Here is a 27,161-nt window from a genome sequence, read left to right as displayed (position 1 = left end):
AGAATTACGACACTCTGACAGGGAACATAGCTGTAGCTTTCAATATGTGTGTTCTCCCCCCTCTCGCTCCCTGTTTCTGTCTCTCTCTCTTTCCCCCTCTCCCTCTCTTGTTCGTTCCCTGTTTCCATCTCTCTCTCCCTCTCTCGTTCCCTGTTTCTGTCTCTCTCCTCCTCTCGTTCCCTGTTTCTGTCTCTCTCCTCCTCTCGTTCCCTGTTTGTCTCTCTCCCCCTCTCATTCCCTGTTTCTCTCTCTCCCTCTTTTTCTCTCTGTTTCTTTCTCTCTCTTGTTTCTCCCCCCCCCCCCATTCCTCTCTGATTCCTGGCAGAAAACAGTCTCAGCATTGAGACTCAGCACCGTGTTGCAGCGAAAATATTCAAAAAAATGTAATTTATTTGACTTTCATTTTTATTGAATGTCCCTTGTAGTGTAGATTTCAGCATAGCAGAATATATGGCTCTGGAGGTTAAGAGTCCACTAGAGGACACCTGTGAATTGCTGGTTCTTAGGAGGTTAAAAACAGGAAATATGAGGTTTTTGCAAGATGTCTGCTATTGATTATTATTTGTTCTTCCGGATTACTCAAGGACATAGCAGTAGTTGAAATGAAGAGTTTAAGTCTGCACTGCAATACAGTCTGTCTTAACAAGTGTTTTTTCTCTTTCTTTATCTCAAGAAGAAAACGTTTCTTGTTTGTTTCTTGTTTTAACGAGTTTCAAGGTGCTGCTGGCTTGACAAGTGACATTGCCTTACCTCATTGGCAAATCTCGAAATGAGTCAAGACTCTGTCTCGCCTATTTTGTCTTATTTAGCAAAAACAATAATAGAAGAAAAAAATAAATATTTCTCTGAACTGAAATACTTGTCGAGACAGACTTCCTCCTGGGTTTTTGCAGTGTGAAACAGCAGAAGCAGCAGGTGCAGCTCTGTTTGCCTGAGCAGTGCGCCCCCTGGTGGCCCCGGCGTGCAGCTCACCTGGCCCTCCTTCAGGGTGATCTGGCCCTGCTCCTCGCAGCCAATGAAGGTCCGCAGGCAGCGGAAGACCCGGTCCCCCCCGCACACCTGCTGCGCGCAGGACGAGGGGAAGAACCCAATCCTGTCCTCCATCACGCCCTGCAGCCATTGGGCAGAACAGACTGTCAGTCACCCCGGAGTGCGATTCCATGGGTCAGAGCGGACTGTCGGGTCACCCCGGAGTGAGCTTTTATTGGTCGGGACAGCGTCAGTCGCTCCGGAGTGTGATCTCATTGGTCAGAGCAGAGTGTCGGTCGCCCGGAGTGCGATTCCATTGGTCACAATAGACTGTTAGTCACTCCTGAGGCCGATTGATTGGTCAAAACATCGTCAGTCAGCCTGGAGGCCGATTGATTGGTCAGAACAGTGTCAGTCACCCGGAGTGCAATTCCATTGGTCAGAGTAGACCGTCAGTCACCAATTTACCTACAATTTACCAATACCTGTCACAATGTACCTCTGCCTGTTCCAATTTAGCCAGTTAACCCTGCAGATGTGTCTCTTTGACTGAAAGTGTGTCGTTCTCATGCCTGCACCTCAAGACCTTAAAAGGTTATAGCTGACATTTCTGACAAAAAATTTGTTTGTGTCATAAATATGTTCTTCATAGGGCACTAAAACATGTGTTTGAAGTTTTACACAAAAATACTATTTAAAAGTATGAAGCAATGTATATTTTAAAAAGTTTAGCACTGGTTTGCTTGGAGTCCATTCACTGGACAAGGACAGAACCGCATGACTCCAAAGCGAGCAGCTGCTGTGTGTGCCCCAGGTCACTCTGGGGTGACTGACACTGTTCTGACCAATGGAATCACACTACGGGGTGACTGACAGTCCGCTCTGACCAATGGAATCACACTCCGGGGGTGACTGACAGTCTGCTCTGACCAATGGAATCGCACTCCGGGGTGACTGACACGCTCAGGCGTGTCAAAAATGTCTCAGTGTCCCAGCATGCAGCAGGCCCCCTCAGTACCCGCCCCCCCCGATCCTGCAGCACTCATCCGTCACCAGGCACCATCCCACAGCTGTGTGCCACACACACCCGCTCATATGAGCCCTGCAATTACTGCGCTAATGTATATCATCCATCCCCTCGCACGTGTGTGTGTGTGTGAGAGTGAGCATGTGTGTGTGTGTGGAGTGTGTGTGAGAGAGCCGTGTGTGTGTGTGTGTGTGAGTGTGTGTGAGAGTGAGCATGTGTGTGTGTGTGAGTGTGTGTGAGAGTGAGCATGTGTGTGTGTGTGAGTGTGAGAGAGCCGTGTGTGTGTGTGTGAGTGTGTGAGAGCCGTGTGTGTGTGTGTGAGTGTGTGTGAGAGTGAGCATGTGTGTGTGTGTGAGTGTGAGAGAGCCGTGTGTGTGTGTGTGTGAGTGTGAGAGAGCCGTGTGTGTGTGTGTGAGTGTGAGAGAGCCGTGTGTGTGTGTGTGTGTTTGTGTGAGAGCAAGAGCCTGTGTATGTGTGTGTGTGTGAGAGAGAGAGAACCGTGTGTGTGTGTGTGAGTGAGCGTGTGTGTGTGTGTGTGAGAGTGAGCATGTGTGTGTGTGAGTGTGAGAGAGCTGTGTGTGTGTGTGTGTGAGAGAGAGAGAGAGAGAGAGAGAGAGAGAGAGAGAGAGAGAGAGAGAGAGAGAGAGAGAGCATGTGTGCATTGTAGGAATAACAGGGGAATAACATTGTAATAACCACAAGACAAATTCCCTGAATAATACACTGCTGTATGCCATTGTGATAACACTGGGATAATGTTGGGATAACATTCAAATAACACTGGGATAACATTTACATTTTACATTGACATTTTAGTAATTTGGCAGACGCTTTTAACCCAAAGCGACTTAAAAGTGCATAGGTCCTTCCACAAGTTAAAGCAACACATCCATAACTAGGAAAATACACATGAAGTGCTGTTCTAAACATACAGTCATCATAAGTGCAATTCAATTTTATTTTTTTAGTTTTTTGGTTAGACAAGAGGGATAGGGATATCAGAAAGGAGGGGCAGGGGAAATCAGGAGGGAGGACTAAGGTAGAGTTCGAAAAGGTGTGATTTTAGTCTGCGTCGAAATAGGGGGAGGGATTCTGCTGTCCTGACAGTGGTAGGCAAGTCATTCCACCACTGAGGAACCAGAGCGGAAAACAGGCGTGAACGTGCAGCTCGACCGCCAGGTGCCCGTAGAGAGGGAATCGTAAGGCGACCAGAGCTGGCAGACCGGAGTGGTCTAGCTGGGGAGTAGGGAGTGATCAAGGATTGTATGTAAGGTGGGGCAGTCCCCTTAGCAGCCTGAAATGCCAACACTAGGGCCTTGAAACGGATGCGTGCGGCAATGGGAAGCCAGTGGAGGCCAATGAGAAGCGGAGTGACATGAGCAGAGTGGGGCGAATAGCATTGATGTAATGTTCCTCTTACCTTCCACCAGTCCTCACGGGAGTCGTCCAGCAGCAGGAGTCTGTCTCCCGGTCTGGAAATCAAGGACCGGCAACGCCATTCCGTCAGCGTTCCGTCTTTTCACAGAATTCCCTATTTTTACAGCATTCCGTATTTTTACATTTTACAGAATTCCTTCACATTTTAGCATTGTTCGGAATTCCTTCATATTTGACAATTTTACAGAATTCCTAAATATTTTAGCATTTCTCAGAATTCCTTAATATTTCTGCATTATCTGTCAACCTCGATGAAAAAAAAAAAAGCTCATATTGCGCAAGAGAGAACATTCATGTGTGTTTTCCATATACGGTTTTAAAATCTGCCACAATCCTGGTGTAAAGCATGACATGTAGTCTCCAGACAATATTAAATGATTTACATGTACACATACACAAACCCAGAGCTATGAATGTGCCTTTTCATAATACTGTAGCACCTTTTCTGTTGATGTACAGTACTGTGCAAAAGTTTTTTGTTACTACCCTTTGGCGTTAAAACTGCATCACTTCTCTGAGATGGCCAACGCTGTCCTGCAATCTAGTGCCTTCTGATATATAATGTTAGACAGTAAAACTGTTAAATGAACTCTGATAGAACACATTAGCTCTGTTAAGAGTGTATGGGATGACCAGCGCACTCATATAAACTTTGTTTCTGATGAATCTACACTGGATATTGACTTTGCATAATACGCTACTTTGGCAGCTAATTTAAGGACAGGTGTAACCTGGAGGAAGTGTTTTTGCGACACGGCAGCAGGGCTGGTGGTAATGAGCTGAACAGACAAGCGTAGGAGAGATCACGACGAACAGCACAGAGACACATAAAAGCTGAAATGCATCGCACAAGATCACACACAAAGACCTCAGTCTGGCAGCAATTAAAGTGAAGTTTGTACCCAGCCAAGCTTATTTGAGTGTCTGTAAATACCAGGAAACGGAAAGTGATGTTTTTCTGGTGTGTTTTGGAGAGCAAAGGAACTCTCTCAAAGGAACGACTCCGCCCGCGCCAGGGGAACAAGCACACCCACTCCGTGTCGGAAATCAGTCGTCACACTGGCACGGATGAGAAAGTTTTCCCTGTGTTTTTTTTGTTTTGTAAACAGAGGTGTGTGTGAATCCCTGTGTGAGCGGAGGGCTGGATCGGACTCGAGGAGCTTTGCCATCATTCCGCGGAGCTTTGCCATCATTCCGCGGAGCCGGCTCTCGGATGCGGCCGCTCGGTCTCCAGGGGTAACGGGGGTGGCGGGGGTTTCTGGGACAGACGTCTCTCACTGACCTCATTTCCAGGTCCCGGCTGTGCTGGGGGACGAACCGGTGTAGGGCCACGCAGGTCTTCATCTGCAGCACGTCCTTCCGCAGGTGGGGCCTCACCTGGAAAGAGCACAGGGAACGCCGTCAGCCCAACAGAGAGCACAGGGAACGCCGTCAGCCCAACAGAGACCACAGGGAACGCCGTCAGCCCAACAGAGAGCACAGGGAACGGCATCAGTGAGACAGAGCCCAGAGAACGCCATCAGCCCGAAGAGAGCACACACAACACTGTCAGCCTGGAGAGAGCACACACAACACTGTCAGCCCGGAGAGAGCACACACAACACTGTCAGCCTGGAGAGAGCACACACAACACTGTCAGCCCGGAGAGAGCACACACAACACTGTCAGCCCGGAGAGAGCACACACAACACTGTCAGCCTGGAGAGAGCACACACAACACTGTCAGCCTGGAGAGAGCACACACAACACTGTCAGCCCGGAGAGAGCACACACAACACTGTCAGCCCTGGAGAAACCACACACAACACTGTCAGCCCGGAGAGAGCACACACAACACTGTCAGCCCGGAGAGAGCACACACAACACTGTCAGCCCGGAGAGTGCACACACAACACTGTCAGCCCGGAGAGAGCACACACAACACTGTCAGCCCGGAGAGAGCACACACAACACTGCCAGCCCGGAGAGAGCACACACAACACTGTCAGCCCTGGAGAAACCACACAGAACACTGTCAGCCTGGAGAGAGCACACACAACACTGTCAGCCTGGAGAGAGCACACACAACACTGTCAGCCTGGAGGGAGCACACACAACACTGTCAGCCCGGAGAGAGCACACACAACACTGTCAGCCCGGAGAGAGCACACACAACACTGCCAGCCTGGAGAGAGCACACACAACACTGTCAGCCCTGGAGAAACCACACACAACACTGTCAGCCTGGAGAGAGCACACACAACACTGTCAGCCCGGAGAGAGTACACAGAACACTGTCAGCCTGGAGAGAGCACACACAACACTGTCAGCCCGGAGAGAGTACACACAACACTGTCAGCCCGGAGAGAGTTCACACAACACTGTCAGCCCGGAGAGAGCACACACAACACTGTCAGCCCGGAGAGAGCACACACAACACTGTCAGCCCGGAGAGTGCACACACAACACTGTCAGCCCGGAGAGAGCACACACAACACTGTCAGCCCGGAGAGAGCACACACAACACTGTCAGCCCGGAGAGAGCACACACAACACTGTCAGCCCGGAGAGAGCACACACAACACTGTCAGCCCGGAGAGTGCACACACAACACTGTCAGCCCGGAGAGAGCACACACAACACTGTCAGCCCGGAGAGAGCACACACAACACTGCCAGCCTGGAGAGAGCACACACAACACTGTCAGCCCGGAGAGAGCACACACAACACTGTCAGCCTGGAGAGAGCACACACAACACTGTCAGCCTGGAGGGAGCACACACAACACTGTCAGCCCGGAGAGAGCACACACAACACTGTCAGCCCGGAGAGAGCACACACAACACTGTCAGCCCGGAGAGAGCACACACAACACTGCCAGCCTGGAGAGAGCACACACAACACTGTCAGCCCTGGAGAAACCACACACAACACTGTCAGCCTGGAGAGAGCACACACAACACTGTCAGCCCGGAGAGAGTACACAGAACACTGTCAGCCTGGAGAGAGCACACACAACACTGTCAGCCCGGAGAGAGTACACACAACACTGTCAGCCCGGAGAGAGTTCACACAACACTGTCAGCCCGGAGAGAGCACACACAACACTGTCAGCCCGGAGAGAGCACACACAACACTGTCAGCCCGGAGAGTGCACACACAACACTGTCAGCCCGGAGAGAGCACACACAACACTGTCAGCCCGGAGAGAGCACACACAACACTGTCAGCCCGGAGAGAGCACACACAACACTGTCAGCCCGGAGAGAGCACACACAACACTGTCAGCCCGGAGAGTGCACACACAACACTGTCAGCCCGGAGAGAGCACACACAACACTGTCAGCCCGGAGAGAGCACACACAACACTGCCAGCCTGGAGAAACCACACAGAACACTGTCAGCCTGGAGAGAGCACACACAACACTGTCAGCCTGGAGAGAGCACACACAACACTGTCAGCCTGGAGGGAGCACACACAACACTGTCAGCCCGGAGAGAGCACACACAACACTGTCAGCCCGGAGAGAGCACACACAACACTGCCAGCCTGGAGAGAGCACACACAACACTGTCAGCCCTGGAGAAACCACACAGAACACTGTCAGCCTGGAGAGAGCACACACAACACTGTCAGCCTGGAGAGAGCACACACAACACTGTCAGCCCGGAGAGAGTACACAGAACACTGTCAGCCTGGAGAGAGCACACACAACACTGTCAGCCCGGAGAGAGTACACACAACACTGTCAGCCCGGAGAGAGTTCACACAACACTGTCAGCCCGGAGAGAGCACACACAACACTGTCAGCCCGGAGAAACCACACAGAACACTGTCAGAACACCCCACCCCCGCCCACATGCCTGCCCACCTCCACACACTTCGAAGGGGAGGATGACAGGAACATCCCCATCTCCGGAGAGTGGGCCACAGAATGAGGGTGAAATGTGACAGATCCCCTCCTCTTCACTCCATGACCAAAAAAAAACAACAGCCCGGAGAGAGCACACACAACACTGTCAGCCCTGGAGAAACCACACACAACACTGTCAGCCCGGAGAGAGCACACACAACACTGTCAGCCCGGAGAGAGCACACACAACACTGTCAGCCCGGAGAGTGCACACACAACACTGTCAGCCCGGAGAGAGTACACAGAACACTGTCAGCCTGGAGAGAGCACACACAACACTGTCAGCCCGGAGAGAGTACACACAACACTGTCAGCCCGGAGAGAGTTCACACAACACTGTCAGCCCGGAGAGAGCACACACAACACTGTCAGCCCGGAGAGAGCACACACAACACTGTCAGCCCGGAGAGTGCACACACAACACTGTCAGCCCGGAGAGAGCACACACAACACTGTCAGCCCGGAGAGAGCACACACAACACTGTCAGCCCGGAGAGAGCACACACAACACTGTCAGCCCGGAGAGAGCACACACAACACTGTCAGCCCGGAGAGTGCACACACAACACTGTCAGCCTGGAGAGAGCACACACAACACTGTCAGCCCGGAGAGAGCACACACAACACTGCCAGCCTGGAGAGAGCACACACAACACTGTCAGCCCTGGAGAAACCACACAGAACACTGTCAGCCTGGAGAGAGCACACACAACACTGTCAGCCTGGAGAGAGCACACACAACACTGTCAGCCTGGAGGGAGCACACACAACACTGTCAGCCCGGAGAGAGCACACACAACACTGTCAGCCCGGAGAGAGCACACACAACACTGTCAGCCTGGAGAGAGCACACACAACACTGTCAGCCCGGAGAGAGCACACACAACACTGTCAGCCCGGAGAGAGTACACACAACACTGTCAGCCCGAGAGAAAGCACACACAACACTGTCAGCCCGGAGAGAGTTCACACAACACTGTCAGCCCGGAGAGAGCACACACAACACTGTCAGCCCGGAGAAACCACACAGAACACTGTCAGAACACCCCACCCCCGCCCACATGCCTGCCCACCTCCACACACTTCGAAGGGGAGGATGACAGGAACATCCCCATCTCCGGAGAGTGGGCCACAGAATGAGGGTGAAATGTGACAGATCCCCTCCTCTTCACTCCATGACCAAAAAAAAAAACCTTTTATTCCCACAGTGAGTAAGAGCACGGCGTGTAATCACAACCGAAGGAAGATCCTCACCGGCTACAGACAGAGTCCCCGCTTCTCTATCCTCACCGGCTACAGACAGAGTCCCCGCTTCTCTATCCTCACCGGCTACAGACAGTCTCCGCTTCTCTATCCTCACCGGCTACAGACAGAGTCTCCCCTTCTCTATCCTCACCGGCTACAGACAGTCTCCGCTTCTCTATCCACACCGGCTACAGACAGAGTCTCAGCTTCTCTATCCTCACCGGCTACAGACAGAGTCTCCGCTTCTCTATCCTCACCAGCTACAGACAGAGTCTCCGCTTCTCTATCCTCACCGGCTACAGACAGTCTCCCCTTCTCTATCCTCACCGGCTACAGACAGAGTCTCCGCCTCTCTATCCTCACCAGCTACAGACAGAGTCTCCCCTTCTCTATCCTCACCGGCTACAGACAGAGCCTCCGCTTCTCTATCCTCACCGGCTACAGACAGAGTCTCCGCTTCTCTGTTCCTTTAGGCCAGTACAAATCACTACTCACTCTACCCTGCAGCTACATACAACCTCAACAACACCACACATACACACACACACACACACACACACACACGGAAACACACACACACACACACACACACACACGGAAACACACACACACACATACACACACATTCACAGAGTCTCCGCTTCTCTGTTTCTTTATGCCAGTACAAATCACTACTCACTCTACCCTGCAGCTAAATACACACACACACACACACACACACACAGACATACACCCACACACACACACACGCAAACACACACACACAAACATACACACACACACATACACACACACACATACACACACACACATACACACACACACACACACACAGACATACACGCACACACACACACCCACACAAACATACACACACATTGGTTCTGTCTCTTCCAACCTGATTGGAAAGGCGCGACAGTGTCGTGAACGGACTTCCCAAAGGAAAAATGGGGAGAAGTGTACAGACCAGTTTTGGATTCAAATACTTTTCTACGCTTTACTGAGCTTGTCTGGTGTGTGGTAACCTATGAAATACTGCAAACCCCGCCTTCTGGTCCTCTAGGTTGGCTTAATTGCACCAGACAGGAGCAATTGAGCACAGAAAAGTTACGTGTTTGACCCAGGTGTGGTACTGACGCAGCGGCTGTGCTTTAATCGTGAGAGAAACAGGTTAGAGGTGACAGACGGTACTGTGTCAAAATCCCAGGCCCATGTAAAAACACTGCATAAAGCAAAGATGCTTTCAAATATAATGCAATCCACCGTTTTAAAAGTGAAAAATGTACTATAAAGAGCAGTTAAATGTACAATAACAGTTAAAAACTAAATCAAATCAATATTTGCTGGGACCACCTTCACCTTTAAAACCTGTCAGGTCAGGTGTGCTCCTGTCAGGTGACCATTGTTCCACAGACTTTAGTGAGAAAATCTCGCCACAGTTCTTCTGCAGACTTGGGCCGTCTCACCTGCTTCTCCAGGCAATCCCAGACAGCCTACTGTACTGCACTGTACTGCAACACAGGGGCAACATAGGGGCACACCTGACCTTACAGGGGCACACCTGACCCGGGGAACACCTGACAGGGGCACACCTGACCCGGGGAACACCTGACAGGGGCACACCTGAGAGGAGCACACCTGACCCGGGGAACACCTGACAGGGGCACACCTGACCCGGGGAACACCTGACAGGGGCACACCTGAGAGGAGCACACCTGACCCGGGGAACACCTGACAGAGGAACACCTGACAGGGGCACACTTGACCTGACAGAGGAACACCTGACAGGAGCACACCTGACCCGGGGAACACCTGACAGTGGCACACCTGACAGGAGCACACCTGACCTGACAGAGGAGCACCTGAGAGGAGCACACCTGGACACCGGCGGGCCTCGCTCCCGGGCGACCCGTTCCGAGCATGCTCTGACAGCGTCCGCTAACGACTTCCGTTGCCGCGGCAACTGTAGCCCACATAAGTCTCCCGCCACGGGAAGGTGTGAGCTCCGCCAAACCGAGTGCGAAGTTAAAGGTGCGCGTGAAAAAAAAAAACCAAAAACTTTTTTTTCACAGGAACACTCTTGATTTCAGCGTGCGAGGGAGCGACAGCAGGACCGCGTTCCTCTAACTCCCCAGGGGGGCGAGCCGTCGTTCCACTCAGAGCAGCCGCGGGGTTTCGCTGGCAGCAACGCGGACGCAAAAAAACACGCCTCAGCTCAGCAGCAGTATGACTCTGAATGGCGGAGAAGACCAACACTCACGACGACGGTGGATGGTAAACGGACTGCAGCCATTGTCACATTACGTTACATTACACTAATGGCATTTGGCAGGCGCTCTTGTCCAGAGCGACGTACAGTTGATTAGACTAAGCAGGAGACAATCCTCCCCTGGAGCAATGCAGGGTTAAGGGCCTTGCTCAAGGGCCCCAACGGCTGTGGGGATTTTATTGTGGCTACACCGGGATTAGAACCACCCACCTTGCGTGTCCCAGTCCTTTACCTAAACCACTATGCAACTGATGCCCCTCAATGGTGATAGGCTGCCACACAAGGCACCAGCTCGCCGGGAGTGTCTCGCTCTGGGATCGAAACGGCAATCTTCCGACCCGCCAGACGACCGCTCTTACCTCCTGAGCCGATGTCGTCCTGAAACACGCTGAATCTCCCGTTTGGGCCGATATCCCACGGCTGCCACAAATGCAGCCGCCAAACTGGGGCCAAACAGAGGACCAAAACCGCCCGTAGCCTCGTGGCTAACCTGCCTGTAGCCCACTTTGCTCCAGGGGGATTGTCCCCTGCTTAGTCTTAGTCAACTGTAAGTCCCTTCGGATAAAAACATTTACATTAATGGCATTTGGCAGACGCTCTTATCCAGAGCAACTTACAGTTGATTAGACTAAGCAAGAGACAATCCTCCCCTGGAGCAATGCAGGGTTAAGGGCCTTGCTCAAGGGCCCAATGGCTGTGTGGATCTCATTGTGGCCACACCGGGGATCGAACCACCGACCCAGTCTTAACCACTAGGCTACAGGCCACCTACATTTTATTTATTTCAGGTCGTATGATGTGTATTGTATTTATTGTAGAAAAGAATACGAGTTGTGTGTGATTCACACTGTGAAAGTGAAGAGTGTAATGTTAAAAAGATGTAACTGGTACAAATTTGGCACAAAACCTGGACACTTCTGTTTCCGCAGCAGGACTGCAGGAATTATGGGTAAATTGTGTCTATGTGATGTAACATTAAATTCACCAACAGCCAACAACAAACTGCGAAGTGTGTTCCAGCAAGCTCAGGCAAGGCATAATGGAGAGGTGTGTGTGTGTGTGTGTGTGTGTGACTGGGAGTGTGTGTGTGTTTGGGGGGGGGGGGGGGGGGGGGGGTTGGGGTTTAAACATATCTATAACACTAATACATCAGGAAAGGGGAGAGGACATTAATTGTCCTTCACAAAGGAAGGCAAACACAATGTGTTGTGTTTAAAAATAAAGTCCTTGGTGCTCTGCCTTATCCAGGTAGGGCAGGGGGAGGGAGGGGGCAGGGCTGTTTGTTTTATGGAGCAAAGACCAAGCAGCCCCCCCCCCCCCCGACAGATAAGCGTGAAACGGACACTCGGGAGTTTCGCCCGGGTTGCCGCGGCGACGGTGATGCAAGCTCCAGCAGAAATGCCGCCGTTAAAGCGCTGCGTTCGGCAGACAATGGGAGCGTCGCACCACTTCCTGCGCTGTGAGACGGGAGATAAAACATGCAGCGTATTTCACTCGGAGAGATGACACGCGTCTGGGACGGGCGCCCGTCTCTCCGTCTCTCTCTGTCTCTCCCTGTTTTCACAACACGAAACGCTGCCGTGTTCACAAAGCGAGAGATTCCATCCCGTGCCATTTCAGTCAACTCGTCAAGATTTTCATTTTCAATTTAGTAATTGCACCTGTATGGACTTAAACTGAAATGGCCTTAAGCCCATGCGCTTTCAATTTCAAAAGAGTCCAGGAGCAGAAGACTTAGCTGGGTGAGTTAACTGCGATATCAGCTGACGCAGAATGTTTGTAGTGTCTCTGTAGTGGCAACGTTATCAAAGCTGACAAAACATCCCAGTGACATTGTGAACTGAATTAAGCTGTAATACTGGTTTGTATGTTCTGTGACTTTTCATGTATCCTTTCCCTGTGACATCACAATGGCCCATCTGGGTCACTGGTCGATGTGGTGATGACACAAGAGAACGAACAAGCTAGAGAACAAGCTTCGATTGAAAATCCAGGCATACGGGGGTCTGTAGGGGGTCTGTATGAACAGGGTAACGGGGGAGGGGGGGGTCTCTGTAGAGAGCTGGGGTACAGTTTGTTCAGGAGGCTGAAGTCACTCCTGACTCATGGGAAATTTGATGTGGGTGCAGTCTGGCCAGGTGCCAAAATCTGAGTAACCCTGGAGAGTCCCACCACCCCACATCTATGGACCCGCGGGGGAGGGGCTGTGGCATTCACTCACAGGACAAATGTACCACAGCCCCCCCCGCCCTCCACACACCCCCAAATTCTCCTGTCTCTGACACACCAAGTTTCCACTGAAGAGCAAACAAACCAACTGCAAGAAATGAGTGAGTGAGTTAGGAACAGCATCAGCTCAGGAATGTGTTATTACAGAGAGCAGGCTAAAGTTTATTAAAACTGATATAGCAACAGAATTAGTTCTGTCTGGGGTGCAGGGGAGGGGGGGGGGGGTTGGTCAAACTGAGCTGGGCAACTGTGGCAAGACTGCAGTTCTCTGCTCTTTCTGTTATTGTTATGATTTCTCATACATTTTTTCCCCCCAAAGGCTGAGAGTGCACATTTTTTTACTGCTGCAATACACAACATTGGCACATGTCATAAAACCTCAAGGGCTTCATAAATTGACAAGAATATGTCAAGGTTCTCTGTGGAGACAGCCACAGGGAACTGTTATTTATGACCTCACAGAGGTTTTGGTGTGACCTCATAAAACTTCATTTGTGACCTCATGAAGCAATGCGGAATCCTGAGAGAACTTTTCTTTTTTTTATTGTTCCCTTCTCTCCTGTTGGCATTCTAGTAGCTGCCCTCTTTTTAACATGTTCCTGAAATACGACAGCATAATAAAGCATGTTATGTGGACAGCGCAGTCCAAAGGTCACCTTAAAAAACCCCAAAAAGGGGCTAATGGAAAAGGAGTATAGCCTAAAAAGGGGGTTAAATGGAATTGGGGTTTACGGCTTACCGGGGAATCTTCAGGCTTCTGGTCTCGCGTGTTGGGAAAATGCTCGGTTCCGTTTTCCAGAGGCATGAAGACTAGAACCAAACAAATACGTTGTTAAATGGAGCCAAGTGGTTTTTTTTTTCAAGATTCAAGTTTGGTTACAAACAACAACCACGGAGGGGTAGTTACCACACCCTCTGCAGTGCACCATGGGAAGCCTTAGGACAGTGGATCATGAACTTGGTCCTCCAACCATAGTTTAAATTCTTGAAGAATGAATAAAAATGTATTTATTTTTTAGTCAGACACATTAAATGTCGAACGAGGCACAATGACGGACTTCCGGAAGCAAACATTCGGAAACAGACATTCACACAATGGAAGAATATTTCCAATTCATTCAAGTCATTTTAATGAATAATCAAGTCACAGAGACGACTAATGCTTTCATTCCGTCTAATGTGATTTGTTTTTGAGAGAAGTTGAATTTCGGGCTGATTAGCTGACAGACGGACAGCTGACAAACCATTTGCGGACAAAGCAAATAATGAGCCACAGCCGGAATCGTGTTAAAATCTGATTCTGAACAAAATGAAGGATTTTAACACTTTTTTTAACAATTTTCATCAACCTTAATTAATAAAGAGACTGGCTACAATATTACCCAGCATGCACTTGGGCACTCCAGGATCAGGGGTGGGACCCAACAACATCAGAGTATATTATCAATAAAGTCAATATTATTTTTCCACAAATAATCGTTCCTGTACTTTTCCTTAAATTACGTTTTCTTTATAGTCATCAAAAATATCTTTGAAACAACAAACAGTGAATGGTGTGTGTGCCCTGCGATGGACCAGTCTGTCCAGGGTGTATTCCTGCCTTTCGCCCAATGTATGCTGGGATAGGCTCCAGCCCCCCTGTGACCCTGTTCAGGATAAGCGGGTTAGGATAATGAATGAACTTGTACTTGTCCTAAGAGGCAATTCATTTACCGCCGTAACGAGGCGGAGATCTAGAGTCCAAGAGGCCAGCCATCGAGTGGTCTGTGACAGCGCTAGGATTAGCCGCGGTAAACACTTGAACACGGTTCACGTTCCCTGCGATACTCCCGTCTCCTCACCCTCACTCCCTCCAGTCTGGCCTCTTACGCTGAAGCACCGCAGAGGAACAGCCTGAAGGGGATCTGACGCTAACGTGCTACCCTCAAAAACCTCTCAGGACAGCTCTCACCCTGCACACGAGCTGTGGCAGGGAACTGAGCCCCTGTGCTAAGAACGCGTATCAATAAATAAATGATGTGGCCTGTCCTGTGAGGGTCTGCGTGATGTGATTTGATATGACGTGATTTTATATGAGATATTTGGCTCGGCACCAGGCTAACCACCTTGCCGCTCAGAAGCGCGTCTGCAGGTTAGCCTGTGAGACTCGTGAATATTAACATTTCCGAAAAGTAGGAGGAAAAAACTGCTATTATGAAGCACTGCTATGACAACCTGTTTTGTAAAAGCTGCAAAAGAACATAAAGGTTGACTGACTGATTAATTAATTAATGAATTAATTCAGTGACTGGGTGTGACATTAGTTCTGGAGGTAGAACGATTGTCTGACAATCGGATAGTTAGTTGCTGGTTAAATTCCTGCTCTTCTAGGCTAAAGCGCCCAAGCATTCCAGCCTTTCTCTGCTTATGTGAGTGTGTGTGCGTGTGAGTGAGTGTGTGTGTGTGTGTGTGTGAGTGTGTGTGTGTGTGTGCGTGTGTGTGTGTGAGCGTGAGTGTGCATGTGAATGTGTGTGTGTGTGTGTGTGAGTGTGAGTGTGCGTGTGAGTGTGTGTGTGTGTGTGTGAGTGTGTGTGTGTGTGTGTGTGCGTGTGTGTGAGTGTGTGTGTGTGTGTGTATGTGTGCATGTGTGTGTGTGTGAGAGAGAGAGTACGTGAGTATGAGTGTGTGTGAGTATGTATGAGGGTGTGTGTGTGAGTCTGTGTGTGAGTGTGTGTATGTGAGTGTGTGTGAGTGTGTATGTGAGAGTGTGTGTGTGTGTGTGAGTGTGTGTATGTGAGAGAGAGTACGTGAGTGTGTGTGAATGAGAGGCATTGATTGTCCGTCCGTTGATGTGAGAATGTTGTACTCACCGCTGTCACTGTGTTTCCTAGTCAGCTCCTCCCGGCTACAATGGGCCACGCCCTCCTCAGGAACTTCTGCCAAATCACTGGTCTGAAAAGAGAGCAATGGGCCAATCAGCTGCTCCGTTTGCCAGTGATGGTAGAACGCTGCAACTGCATGAGCGATTATGTCCTGAAATCAGGGCAGGCACATACAAGGTGGTCAGTTTCAGACAGCTGACCACCCAGCCCTATATCCAGTGTTTATGTTTGTGTATTGTATCACGTGTATGATGGTTTAATGGACGGTGGAGTTTTTTTTTTTTTCGGTTCTTTGGAAGAGGCCAGTTTAAGTTGGGCAGCCTGTAGCCTAGTGATGAAGGTGCTTGACTGGGACCCAGAAGGTTGGCGGTTCAAGCCGTTGACCAAGGCCCTTAACCCCACACTGCTCCAGCGGGGATTGGCCCCTCCTTGGTCTAATCAACTGTAAGTCACTTTGGCTAAGAATATCAGCTAAATCAGACCTAGAGTGACTAAGCTTTTTCCATCACCGCCCCCTTCTCTCTGGAAATCTCTCCCCAAAAACATTCAAGTTTCCACCTCACATCCCACATTCAAAAAAGCACTCAAAACCTCACCTTATCAAGCTAGCTTTTAACATATGACCTCTCTTTGTTTTTTGCTTTTTAATCCTTGCTCCTTATCTTTTATTCTTTGCTTAATTAACGGATTTTTACTGTGTGAAGTGTCTTTGCGTTCCATGAAAAGCGCGATATAAAATAAAGGTATTGTTATTATTATTATTATAAAATAGCTGTAATGCATTGTAGACAATATGGGAGCTCAACTAGACCTCGTTTCTAGCAGGGACTAAGAGCTGGAGAAGACAGCTGCAGTGTTTTTAATAATAGCGGCCGGTTCACCCGCCTCCACCGCCAGACTGCCATCATTAGCAATATTGCCGTAGCCAGGGAGATATCGAGCTCAGACCATCTCTAAACCAGAGTCAGCCTGTTCTGCTCAAGTTCATTTTCTTTTTTAAAGATATTTTTTAGGCCTTTCTCAGCTTTATTGGACAGTATATAGAGACAGGAAGAATGGGGGCGAGAGACAGGGAAAGACATGCGACAAATTGTGAGACGGTCGGATTCGAACCGTTGACGTCGCGGCTCGCAATGAGCATGCGGTCAGTGCTCTACAGGCTGCGCCACCGAGACACCCTCAAGTTTATTTTCTAATCCATCCATCCATCCATTTTCTAATCCATCCATCCATCCATTTTCTAATCCGTCCACCAGTCCGTTCTCTAGCCGCGTGGTCAGGTCAGGGTGGTGGAAACAGGAGGCAGGCCGAGGTTTGGGATTTCCTCATTGGTCTGTGAGAGGCGTATTCATTGGTCTGTGAGAGGCGTATTCATTGGTCTGTGGGAGGCGTATTCATTGGTCTGTGAGAGGCGTATTCATTGGTCTGTGGGAGGCGTATTCATTGGTCTGTGAGAGGCGTATTCATTGGTCTGTGAGAGGCGTATCCATTGGTCTGTGAGAGGCATATTCATTGGTTGCGTGACGGGGTGTGTTTCAGGGTTCTAGCTTTCAAGTGCATCACCTCTCACCTCTGATAGGCTAAAGCACCCCTCCCCTCCCCCTCCCCCACCATTTCTCTCACTGCACTGACTGAGACTCACATTTGGGGTGAGACCCCACAGCAGCACAAACCACTCAACCTCAAGCGTGCTGGTCGTTATTTCAAGATGCCATCCCAGTTTGTTTATTTTTTTGTAATGGTATATAAGAGCCGCATATACCGGGTCCCACTTACGGAGTTTCTGAGCGGTGACTCGGACCCACTGCCCGTGCTGGTCCTCTTGGTCTTCTGCGCCAGGGACGTCCCGAAACGCAAGGCCTCGTACACAGGGTCGACTTTGCTCCCGCAAGCTGGGGTGGACAGAGAGAGAGGCCGAAGAGCTGTACATTAAACCCGCCTACCTGCCGAAAGTCCACCAATCAGACTTCCTCAATGGATCGGCACGACTTGCTTACTGCAAAACCCACCAATCGGCATGACTTCCTTAATGTTAAACCCACCAATCGGCATGACTTCCTTAATACAAATCCCACCAATCAGCATGACTTCCTTAATACAAAACCCACCAATCGGCGTGACTTCATTAATGTTAAACCCACCAATCGGCATGACTTCCTTGATGCAGCCAAACTGCTCCTGGATCAGCAAGGGGGAGCTATAATACCTCCTGAATCCTTTAGGCTGGAGAGAGAGAGAGAGAGAGAGAGAGAGAGAGGGAGACACAGATAGGGCGGGAGAGGGGGGAGACAGAGGGAGAGAGAGGGGGAGAGAGAGGAGGGAATAGGGAGAGAGAGAGGGAGAGAAAGAGAGAGAGGAGGGAGAGAGAGGGAGGAGGGGGAGAGATAGGGGGAGAGATGGAGGGAGAGAGAGAGAGGGAGGAGGGGAGAGATAGGGGGAGAGAGGAGGGAAATAGAGAGAGATTGGGAGAGAGGAGGGAGGAGGGAGAGATAGAGGGAGAGAGGGAGAGGGAGGGAGAGATGGGGAGAGAGGAGGGAAAGAGAGAGAAAGGGGGAGAGAGGAGGGAGAGAGAGGGAGGAGGGGGAGATAGAGGGAGAGAGAGAGGGAGAGATGGGGGAGAGAGGGAGAGATGGGGGAGAGAGGAGGGAGAGAGAGAAAGGGGGAGAGAGGAGGGAGAGAGAGGGAGGAAGGGGAGATAGAGGAAGAGACAGAGGGAGAGAGAGGGGGAGAGATGGGGGAGAGAGGAGGGAGAGAGAGAGAGATGTATCAGCACTGCCAGTCAATACAGCAGCATGGAGCAGACCCTGAGAGCCAGAGCCAGGCAGTGACCTGGTTTTGTGTGTGTGTCACGCACGGCTGCAGCGCGCTGGGGGCCGCCATCTTTAATCTGCTGTCACATGACAATCAAGAAAGGTGGCGACTAACGTTACACACGGGAATAATCGAATAATCGCTCCAATCAGCATAACCTGCATGTCTTTGGACTGTGGGAGGAAACCGGAGTACCCAGAGGAAACCCACGCAGACACGGGGAGAACATGCAAACTCCGCACAGAGAGGCCCCGGCCGACGGGGATTCGAACCCAGGACCTCCTTGCTGTGAGGCGGCAGTGCTACCCACTGCACCATCCGTGCCGATTCATCCATGGCATTTCAGTATTTACCCTCAAAACAACCCCCCCCCCCCCCCTTTTACCTTGTGCAGTTACCTGGTAAACACAGTAATCCTGCTTTGTGGAAAACAGGAAGACATGAGACATAAGAACATCCAATGTTAGACCACATTGTTTCTGTGATAAAAAAGAAACATCTAATTTTAGAGCACGCTGTTACTGTGATTTGAAAAGAAACGCTAAATTTAGAGCGGATTGTTTCAGCGAGTAGGGTGTTCGTTCTGTTGTGCTTTTTAATCTTCTGTTAGCCTGGTGAAGGGCTCTTTATCTGCATCTTTAAAGAGTCCTTTCATGAATCACTAATAGGACACACGGCCTTCACAAACACACAGGAGAAAAACACCTCCTTGTTGTTCATGAACCCCATTAATTACATTCATGTAGCTGTGGTTATGCACACAGTTACGTAACAGATGTATTCATCACAACGCTGCTGTCCCGACGGCCGTTTAAATTATTTCATCATTTTACTGTACGGTGTTAATTATTTAAATAAGTGTGATTTCCAGATAAAGCGTGGTTATTCCTTTATTTTCTCTCAGAGATGACAAATGCTGGATGAACAATGTCGTTCATCAGATCTGACCTTTGACCTCGGAGACGTCATTCTCCTTAATAACACGCTTGTATTTCCGCCTCAAATCAAACGATTCGGCTCAGCGATTATTACTGAAAGCGCCGTGCCACGTTCACTAATGTTTACATTAATATTAATATCTCCAGAGCTGGAGTGTCGGCACATCCTATCGGCATTAAAAACATCCAAGTTCATGCAGTCATACGGAGCACGGAATCATTTTCTCTTCCGTCACGACCGGCCAAGCGACAGAAATAGTGCTGTTTTTTTGGGGGGTTTTTTTCCATCTCAAATGGAAGCTCTGAAAATAGAATCCGCCTTCCTAATGGGAATATTCTGCTTTTACACTTGACCCTTCACCCCAATTTTCCATCTTCCTGGAAGATGATCTCGGATCAGGTCACAATCCTGGATCTGCTGGAAAATCTATACATTTATTCCTTTCTCTCTCTCTCTCTCTCTCTCTCTCTCTCCCTTTCTTTCTGTCTCTCTTCCCTCCTTCTCTCCATCTTTCTTTCATGCTCTTTGTTTCTCTCCCCTGTTTCTGACTGTAGTTGAGAATATGATTCCACAGTCCAGGTGGAGCCCTGCAGAGGTACGGAGCTATCCCAGAACTTTTCGCCAAATCCTGGGGTTCAATAGAGGACGCACAGGATGGGGGGGTTGAGCGAGCCCCCCCCCCCCACCTGCCCCAGTCATAGTGGACTGATTTATTTTTTGTTTAACAATATTTTTCGGCCTTTTCAGCTTAACTGGACCCAAGTGTGGTGTAGAGAGACGGGCGGAATGGAGTGAGAGAGTGAGAGAGTGAGAGAGTGAGAGAGGGGGAAAGACACTTGATAAAGCTCGCACAGCCAGATTCAAACAGCCAACACTGAGCATGAGGACAGTGCTCTATGCCTTCCCCCTGAGGCCTGACCTACACCCTCCCCCCCTGACTGAGGCCTGACCTACACCCCCCCTCCCCCCCCGACTGAGGCCTGACCTACACCCTCCCCCCCCGACTGAGGCCAGACCTACACCCCCCCCCCTCCCCCGACTGAGGCCTGACCTACACCCTCCCCCCCCCGACTGAGGCCTGACCTACACCCACCCCCCCGACTGAGGCCTGACCTACACCCCCCCCCGACTGAGGCCTGACCTACACCCCCCCCCGACTGAGGCCTGACCTACACCCTCCCCCCCGACTGAGGCCTGACCTACACCCCCCCTCCCCCCCCAGACTCACACCCGGAGTGGTCCTGACCGCTGCTCGGCCAGAGCGTGAAAGGAACGCAATGCAACGTTTCGGAACGTTCCGTGACGACCGCTGCCTCTCTATCGCTCTCCGCCGCGCCCCAACTCCCCCCCCCCTCTCCCACCACGGAGTGAGAGAGAGAGAGAGAGAGAGAGAGAGAGAGAGAGAGAGAGAGAGAGAGAGAGAGTGGAGAATATGGTGTGATGAATCGTGTTGAGTAGTGGCTAAGGTACATACAGGTCGGTAGTTTGATCGCCGGTGTAGCCACAATAACATCCCCACAGCTGTTGGGCTCCCGGGGGAGGATTGTCTCCTGCTTAGTCTAATCAACTGTACGTCGCTCTGGATAAGAGCGTCTTCCAAATGCCATTAATGTAATGTAACGTAATGTGTTGCAGAACTCCTGAATTAACCGCTAATAGCCACGAAAAAACGTCAAGGAGAGAGGGGAAGGCTTAGAAAGAGGTCTGTGAAAAAAAAAAAAAAAATTCTGAAGCTTACCAAATCCAAACTCAAACTCAGACTGGATGTACTTCCCTGTCGAGTACCGAGAGAAACACGTGTAATGTTCTCAGATCGGCAAACGTGGCCGACAGCTGCCCGTACCGCAGGTTGTGTCCTTTCTCGCAGGACCACCGGTGCGACCGCACGACCAGCACAGACGCTAACAGGACGACAGTTGTCACGGCTACATCTGTCGCGTCGTTACGCGATCCGTCTGCCCGGTGTCTGCCGTCGACACGCCGGCGCGCGGCTGTCGTCCGATTCGCCGTCCGAACGGCGGAGCGGACCAATGAGATCGCCGCGGATCGCCATGCCGTCAGGCAGGCTGGCTCCCGGGACACCTGTCACCGCGGTGTGAGACGACGCCTTCGCCCGTCGCCGGGAGACTCATCCCGCAGCTCCGGGGCGAACGAGGGAAGTGTGAAATGTTTCGCTTCAGAGGACCGCTCGTCGAGAGGAGAGAATGTGCAGCTCTGTCCTTTTACGTGACGAGACCCGTCTCTTACAGTGGTCTTTAACGGGGATGCAAGTTATGGTGATGATGATGGTGATAATGAGAGTGAAGTTCATGATGATGATGATGATGATGACGCGGGTGATGACGATGGTTATGAAAGTGATAATATAATGATATAATAATGATGATATAATAATGATGTGAATGATGAAGATTATGTTAATGATGATCGTGATGATCATGGTGATGTTGATGATGATGATGATGTCAATGATGATCAAGGTGATGTTGATGGTGTTGATGATGATGATGATGACGACGCAGGTGATGACAATGGTTATGAAAGTGATAATATAATGATAGTGATGTTAATGAAGAAGATGATGTTAATGATGATCATGGTGATGATGTTGATGATGATGATGATGATGATGATGATGATGATGAAGCTCTCACCAGTTTCCCCATGCATCTCTGCTGGCCCACGCCGTTGGCACACTTGTGATGGATGCTCATTTTACAGGCTTTGCAGCGGAGGCCATGTTTGGCGGTGGTGCCTGTCAAGGACAACCAGAACACAGTTACCCATAATCCCCTGTGCCTGTCAACGACAACCAGAACACAGTTACCCATCATCCCCTGTGCCTGTCAACGACAACCAGAACACAGTTACCCATAATCCCCTGTGCCTGTCAATGACAACCAGAACACAGTTACCCATCATCCCCTGTGCCTGTCAACGAAAACCAGAACACAGTTACCCATAATCCCCTGTGCCTGACAATGACAACCAGAACATAGTTACCCATAATCCCCTGTGCCTGTCAATGACAACCAGAACACAGTTACCCATAATCCCCTGTTCCTGTCAACGACAACCAGAACACAGTTACCCATAATCCCCTGTGCCTGTCAACGACAACCAGAACACAGTTACCCATAATCCCCTGTTCCTGTCAACGACAACCAGAACACAGTTACCCATAATCCCCTGTTCCTGTCAACGACAACCAGAACACAGTTACCCATAATCCCCTGTGCCTGTCAACGACAACCAGAACACAGTTACCCATAATCCCCTGTGCCTGTCAATGAAAACCGGAACACAGTTACCCATAATCCCCTGTGCCTGTCAATGAAAACCGGAACACAGTTACCCATAATCCCCTGTGCCTGTCAATGACAACCAGAACACAGTTACCCATAATCCCCTGTGCCTGTCAATGACAACCAGAACACAGTTACCCATAATCCCCTGTGCCTGTCAACGAAAACCAGAACACAGTTACCCATAATCCCCTGTGCCTGTCAATGACAACCAGAACACAGTTACCCATAATCCCCTGTGCCTGTCAATGACAACCAGAACACAGTTACCCATAATCCCCTGTGCCTGTCAATGACAACCAGAACACAGTTACCCATAATCCCCTGTGCCTGTCAATGACAACCAGAACACAGTTACCCATAATCCCCTGTGCCTGTCAACAACAACCAGAACACAGTTACCCATAATCCCCTGTGCCTGTCAACGACAACCAGAACACAGTTACCCATAATCCCCTGTGCCTGACAATGACAACCAGAACAGTTACCCATAATCCCCTGTGCCTGTCAATGACAACCAGAACACAGTTACCCATAATCCCCTGTGCCTGTCAACGACAACCAGAACACAGTTACCCATAATCCCCTGTGCCTGTCAACGACAACCAGAACACAGTTACCCATAATCCCCTGTGCCTGTCAACAACAACCAGAACAGTTACCCATAATCCCCTGTGCCTGTCAACGAAAACCAGAACACAGTTACCCATAATCCCCTGTGCCTGTCAACGAAAACCAGAACACAGTTACCCATCATCCCCTGTGCCTGTCAACGACAACCAGAACAGTTACCCATAATCCCCTGTGCCTGTCAACGAAAACCAGAACAGTTACCCATAATCCCCTGTGCCTGTCAACGAAAACCAGAACACAGTTACCCATAATCCCCTGTGCCTGTCAACGACAACCAGAACAGTTACCCATAATCCCCTGTGCCTGTCAACGACAACCAGAACAGTTACCCATAATCCCCTGTTCCAGCCAATTTCATCACAACCAGCAGATCACCTTTAACAGTGTGTTTTTAGACACAGCTGGCAAATCAAATATGTCTGTCCATTTAAATACACAACAGTCAAAATCACACCCACATGCATAAACATATGTACAGTTACAATATGTAATGTATATAAGCATACATAATCAATCATACAGTGCAAACTGTCTATTTTATCATACATACGTCATTAGAATGTTCTTCACTGAACATTCTGACGCTGATGTCACAGTCACTGCTGGTGACTGAAAGCACTGGAGTTCTAGAACACTGAATTTTGAAGAAAAAACCCCCCAAAAGATGGGTTAAGATGGTTACTGTAAGACAACTCACACACACACACACACACACACACACACACACACACACACACACACACAGAGCTGCACGGACAGCTATTGTGGGCAGTGAATAGCTTGTCTCCACACGACAGCATCTTCACCTACAGGTCCCTGATTGACCTCAGTGAACCCTCAGTAATCACATCACTCCCAAACTAAGGGGACACTTCTGACCTGAGCTAACCCACAGTAATGACATCACTCCCAGACTACGGGGACACTTCTGACCTCAGCTAACCCACAGTAATGACATCACTCCCAGACTAAGGGGACACTTCTGACCTGAGCTAACCCACAGTAATGACATCACTCCCAGACTACGGGGACACTTCTGACCTCTGCGATCCCACAGTAATGACATCACTCCCAGACTAAGGGGACACTTCTGACCTCAGTAAGGGCAATGGCAGGAGCACACCTAACCTGGTCTTTGAGTGTGGGAGTAAACCAACGTGAACATGGGGGAGAACATGCAAACTCCAAGCAGAAAGGATCTAGCCAGCCGGTAGTTGTTCCTAGCACCTAATTTCTTGCAGTCCGACCCTCTCCGTCCAGCAGCGAGCCAATTATGCCGCTCCACGAGAGCCGGCCAAACTTGGCTTTTGGCAACATGGGGAATCGAACCACCGGGAATCGAACCACCGGGAATCGAACCACCGGGAATCGAACCACCGGGAATCGAACCACCGGGAATCGAACCACCGGGAATCGAACCCCGGTCCTCGATGTGCAACTACAACGAACAGCAACCACAAGTCCGCTGCGTCTTAGCCTGCTGCGCCACCACGGCCCCTCAACTTTTATTTCAATAAAATAATTCCAGCATGACCTTCTCTGTGCCCCATTCATACGAGTTCCAAAAACAACAAAAAAAACCCGAAACAAACAGACCAGCAGGCCACAGCAAGTTCAGGTTAATTGGGCATTAAACGGGCCTAACTGTGTGTGGAAGATATAACACTGAGAATAAGCAGGGGGTGGGGGAGGGGGGGGGGGGGGGGTCGGAGGAGATGATGAATAATAAACAGTAATTACAGCTTCCTCACTGCGGGCCAAACGCTAATGAGGTGAGCAGACGGACGCCGGAGATATCCAGGGATATCACGACCATAACGTCCTTGGAACGGAAGAGTGACCAATTGCAGACCCACCTCAGGCTACGCTACACGGCAGTGGTCCTCGCTCCTGGTCCTGGAGAGCGAGGACCGCAGGGTGTGCTGGCTGTCGTCGTTAACCCACACTTAACTGATCGATGAAAGCAGTTGATTACACATTTAACTCACCTCACCTGGTTTCCTGGGTTGCCGATATTAAGGCGAAAACAACAGCCAGCCACACCCTGCGGCTCTCCAGGACCAGAATTAATAACAAAGAATTATGATCCGATTGTCGTCATCAGAACATCAAACTTTAGCATAGCATTAGTCGGTATTAGTTGTCTTAACATATCAGTGTGTCACAGTAAGTGCAAAAGGGATATAAGATATATATAAGTGCCTTGACCAGTGAGGTCACAAATATGTGATTAGAATGTTCTTAACCAGTTTAGGACCAGCTTAACCAGCTCAATTTTCAAGCTGGCATAGTTGGATTTTACAGCAGGGAAGAACTGGGAACCTGTGTAAAAAAAAACACTTGTTATTCTTGCTTATTTAATAACGTAGCCCATCTGTCTTAGCCCTGAGATATTACACAGATAATAAAAGAGGGTTATAAGATATGGCTGAAGCATGTGATGGGATTGCATTAGAAGAGACTGTGCAGCAGTACAGATGTCTTCAGGCTGTTCCTGAGGGCTGGGAAGGCCTGTCTGATCCACAGACTGCAGACCAATATGGACCGAGTCCCTGCCACGTCACCCACCGACTGTCCTTGGGCTCTTGAAAAGGGTTTTGAAAACCCGGGAAGTCAAGTTTACCGGCGCCGCCATTTTGTACAGTTTGGAGGCAGAGACTGTGCAGTAGGGAAGCCGATGTGGCCCCTCCACTAAGCGTGTGAGAGAGAGAGAGATGTAACCTGTCCCTGATTCATCCACAACACAATGTGTGTCCGTATTGTCCTCAACACACAATAACTTGAAGAAAATTGGCACATGGGGAGGAATTAGATGAAGAAGAAAAATTTTCAAAATGGAAAAAATTTCTTTGCGGGGAAAAAAAGGATTGACTTTGCATTTTGGCCGCTTGGTCTAACCGCATTGTTCTGTAGCCCCACCCACAGGGTCCTGTGGGGCGTGGCTCTTGTGATGAGGTCACCATGGTGCTGTTGGTGGAGGGTACATACCCGTTGTTTTTGTCCAATAAAAGTGCCTCCCATCCAGCACTCAATTGATTTGTCAATCGATACATGCCGGGGCTGGACTTTCGTGTGCGTGTCTGGGTGTGTATGTGTGTGTGTGCGTGTGTGTATGTGTGTATACGTGCATTCACTTTACAATTGATAACATTTTCCTCCATGGACCAGTTTCCAAAAAAAACGAATTTCCTACAAACTGTGATAATGCACAGCCACCCTGCCTCACCGTGAACATGCGCATGTGTGTGTGTGTCTCGTCCAAAAGTTCATACACATACAGTACAGACACACACATTACACACACACACACACACACTACACGCACACACAAACGCGCAGGCACACACACTCGCTCATAAATTCCATTCTATGATTCAAACCGAACACACGGATCATTCCCAGGCTCAGAATGTTCCCATCATTTTTCCTTTTTTTTTTTTTATCATCGCTCGGACATATTCTCCGGTCAGGATGAAACAGGCAGTGTCAGGTTCAGCGTTTCCCAGGGGGCAGGGGTAGGACGGGGGTTTTACGTCCAGACAG

General features: G+C 49.9%; 1 protein-coding gene across 2 annotated transcripts in view; it reads right to left on the bottom strand.

Annotated features, from left to right (window-relative positions):
- The window catches only part of stac (SH3 and cysteine rich domain), a 54,842-nt gene that overhangs the window by 5,393 nt on the left and 22,288 nt on the right, over positions 1–27,161 (bottom strand). Inside the window, exons 3-10 of one of the 2 annotated variants that reach the window (XM_061256037.1) lie at positions 22,335–22,435; positions 18,072–18,153; positions 17,707–17,822; positions 15,919–16,000; positions 13,809–13,879; positions 4,716–4,810; positions 3,417–3,468; positions 973–1,110 (exon numbers count right to left, since the gene is read on the bottom strand). In XM_061256037.1, the coding sequence (XP_061112021.1) occupies positions 973–1,110; positions 3,417–3,468; positions 4,716–4,810; positions 13,809–13,879; positions 15,919–16,000; positions 17,707–17,822; positions 18,072–18,153; positions 22,335–22,435 (737 nt within the window). The remainder of the gene's footprint in view (positions 1–972; positions 1,111–3,416; positions 3,469–4,715; positions 4,811–13,808; positions 13,880–15,918; positions 16,001–17,706; positions 17,823–18,071; positions 18,154–22,334; positions 22,436–27,161) is intronic. The other variant, XM_061256041.1, reaches the window with a different exon arrangement.

This window comes from Conger conger, chromosome 1 (assembly GCF_963514075.1).
Source record: "Conger conger chromosome 1, fConCon1.1, whole genome shotgun sequence".
NCBI lineage: Eukaryota > Metazoa > Chordata > Actinopteri > Anguilliformes > Congridae > Conger > Conger conger.
This window is presented reverse-complemented; position numbering and strand designations above follow the sequence as displayed.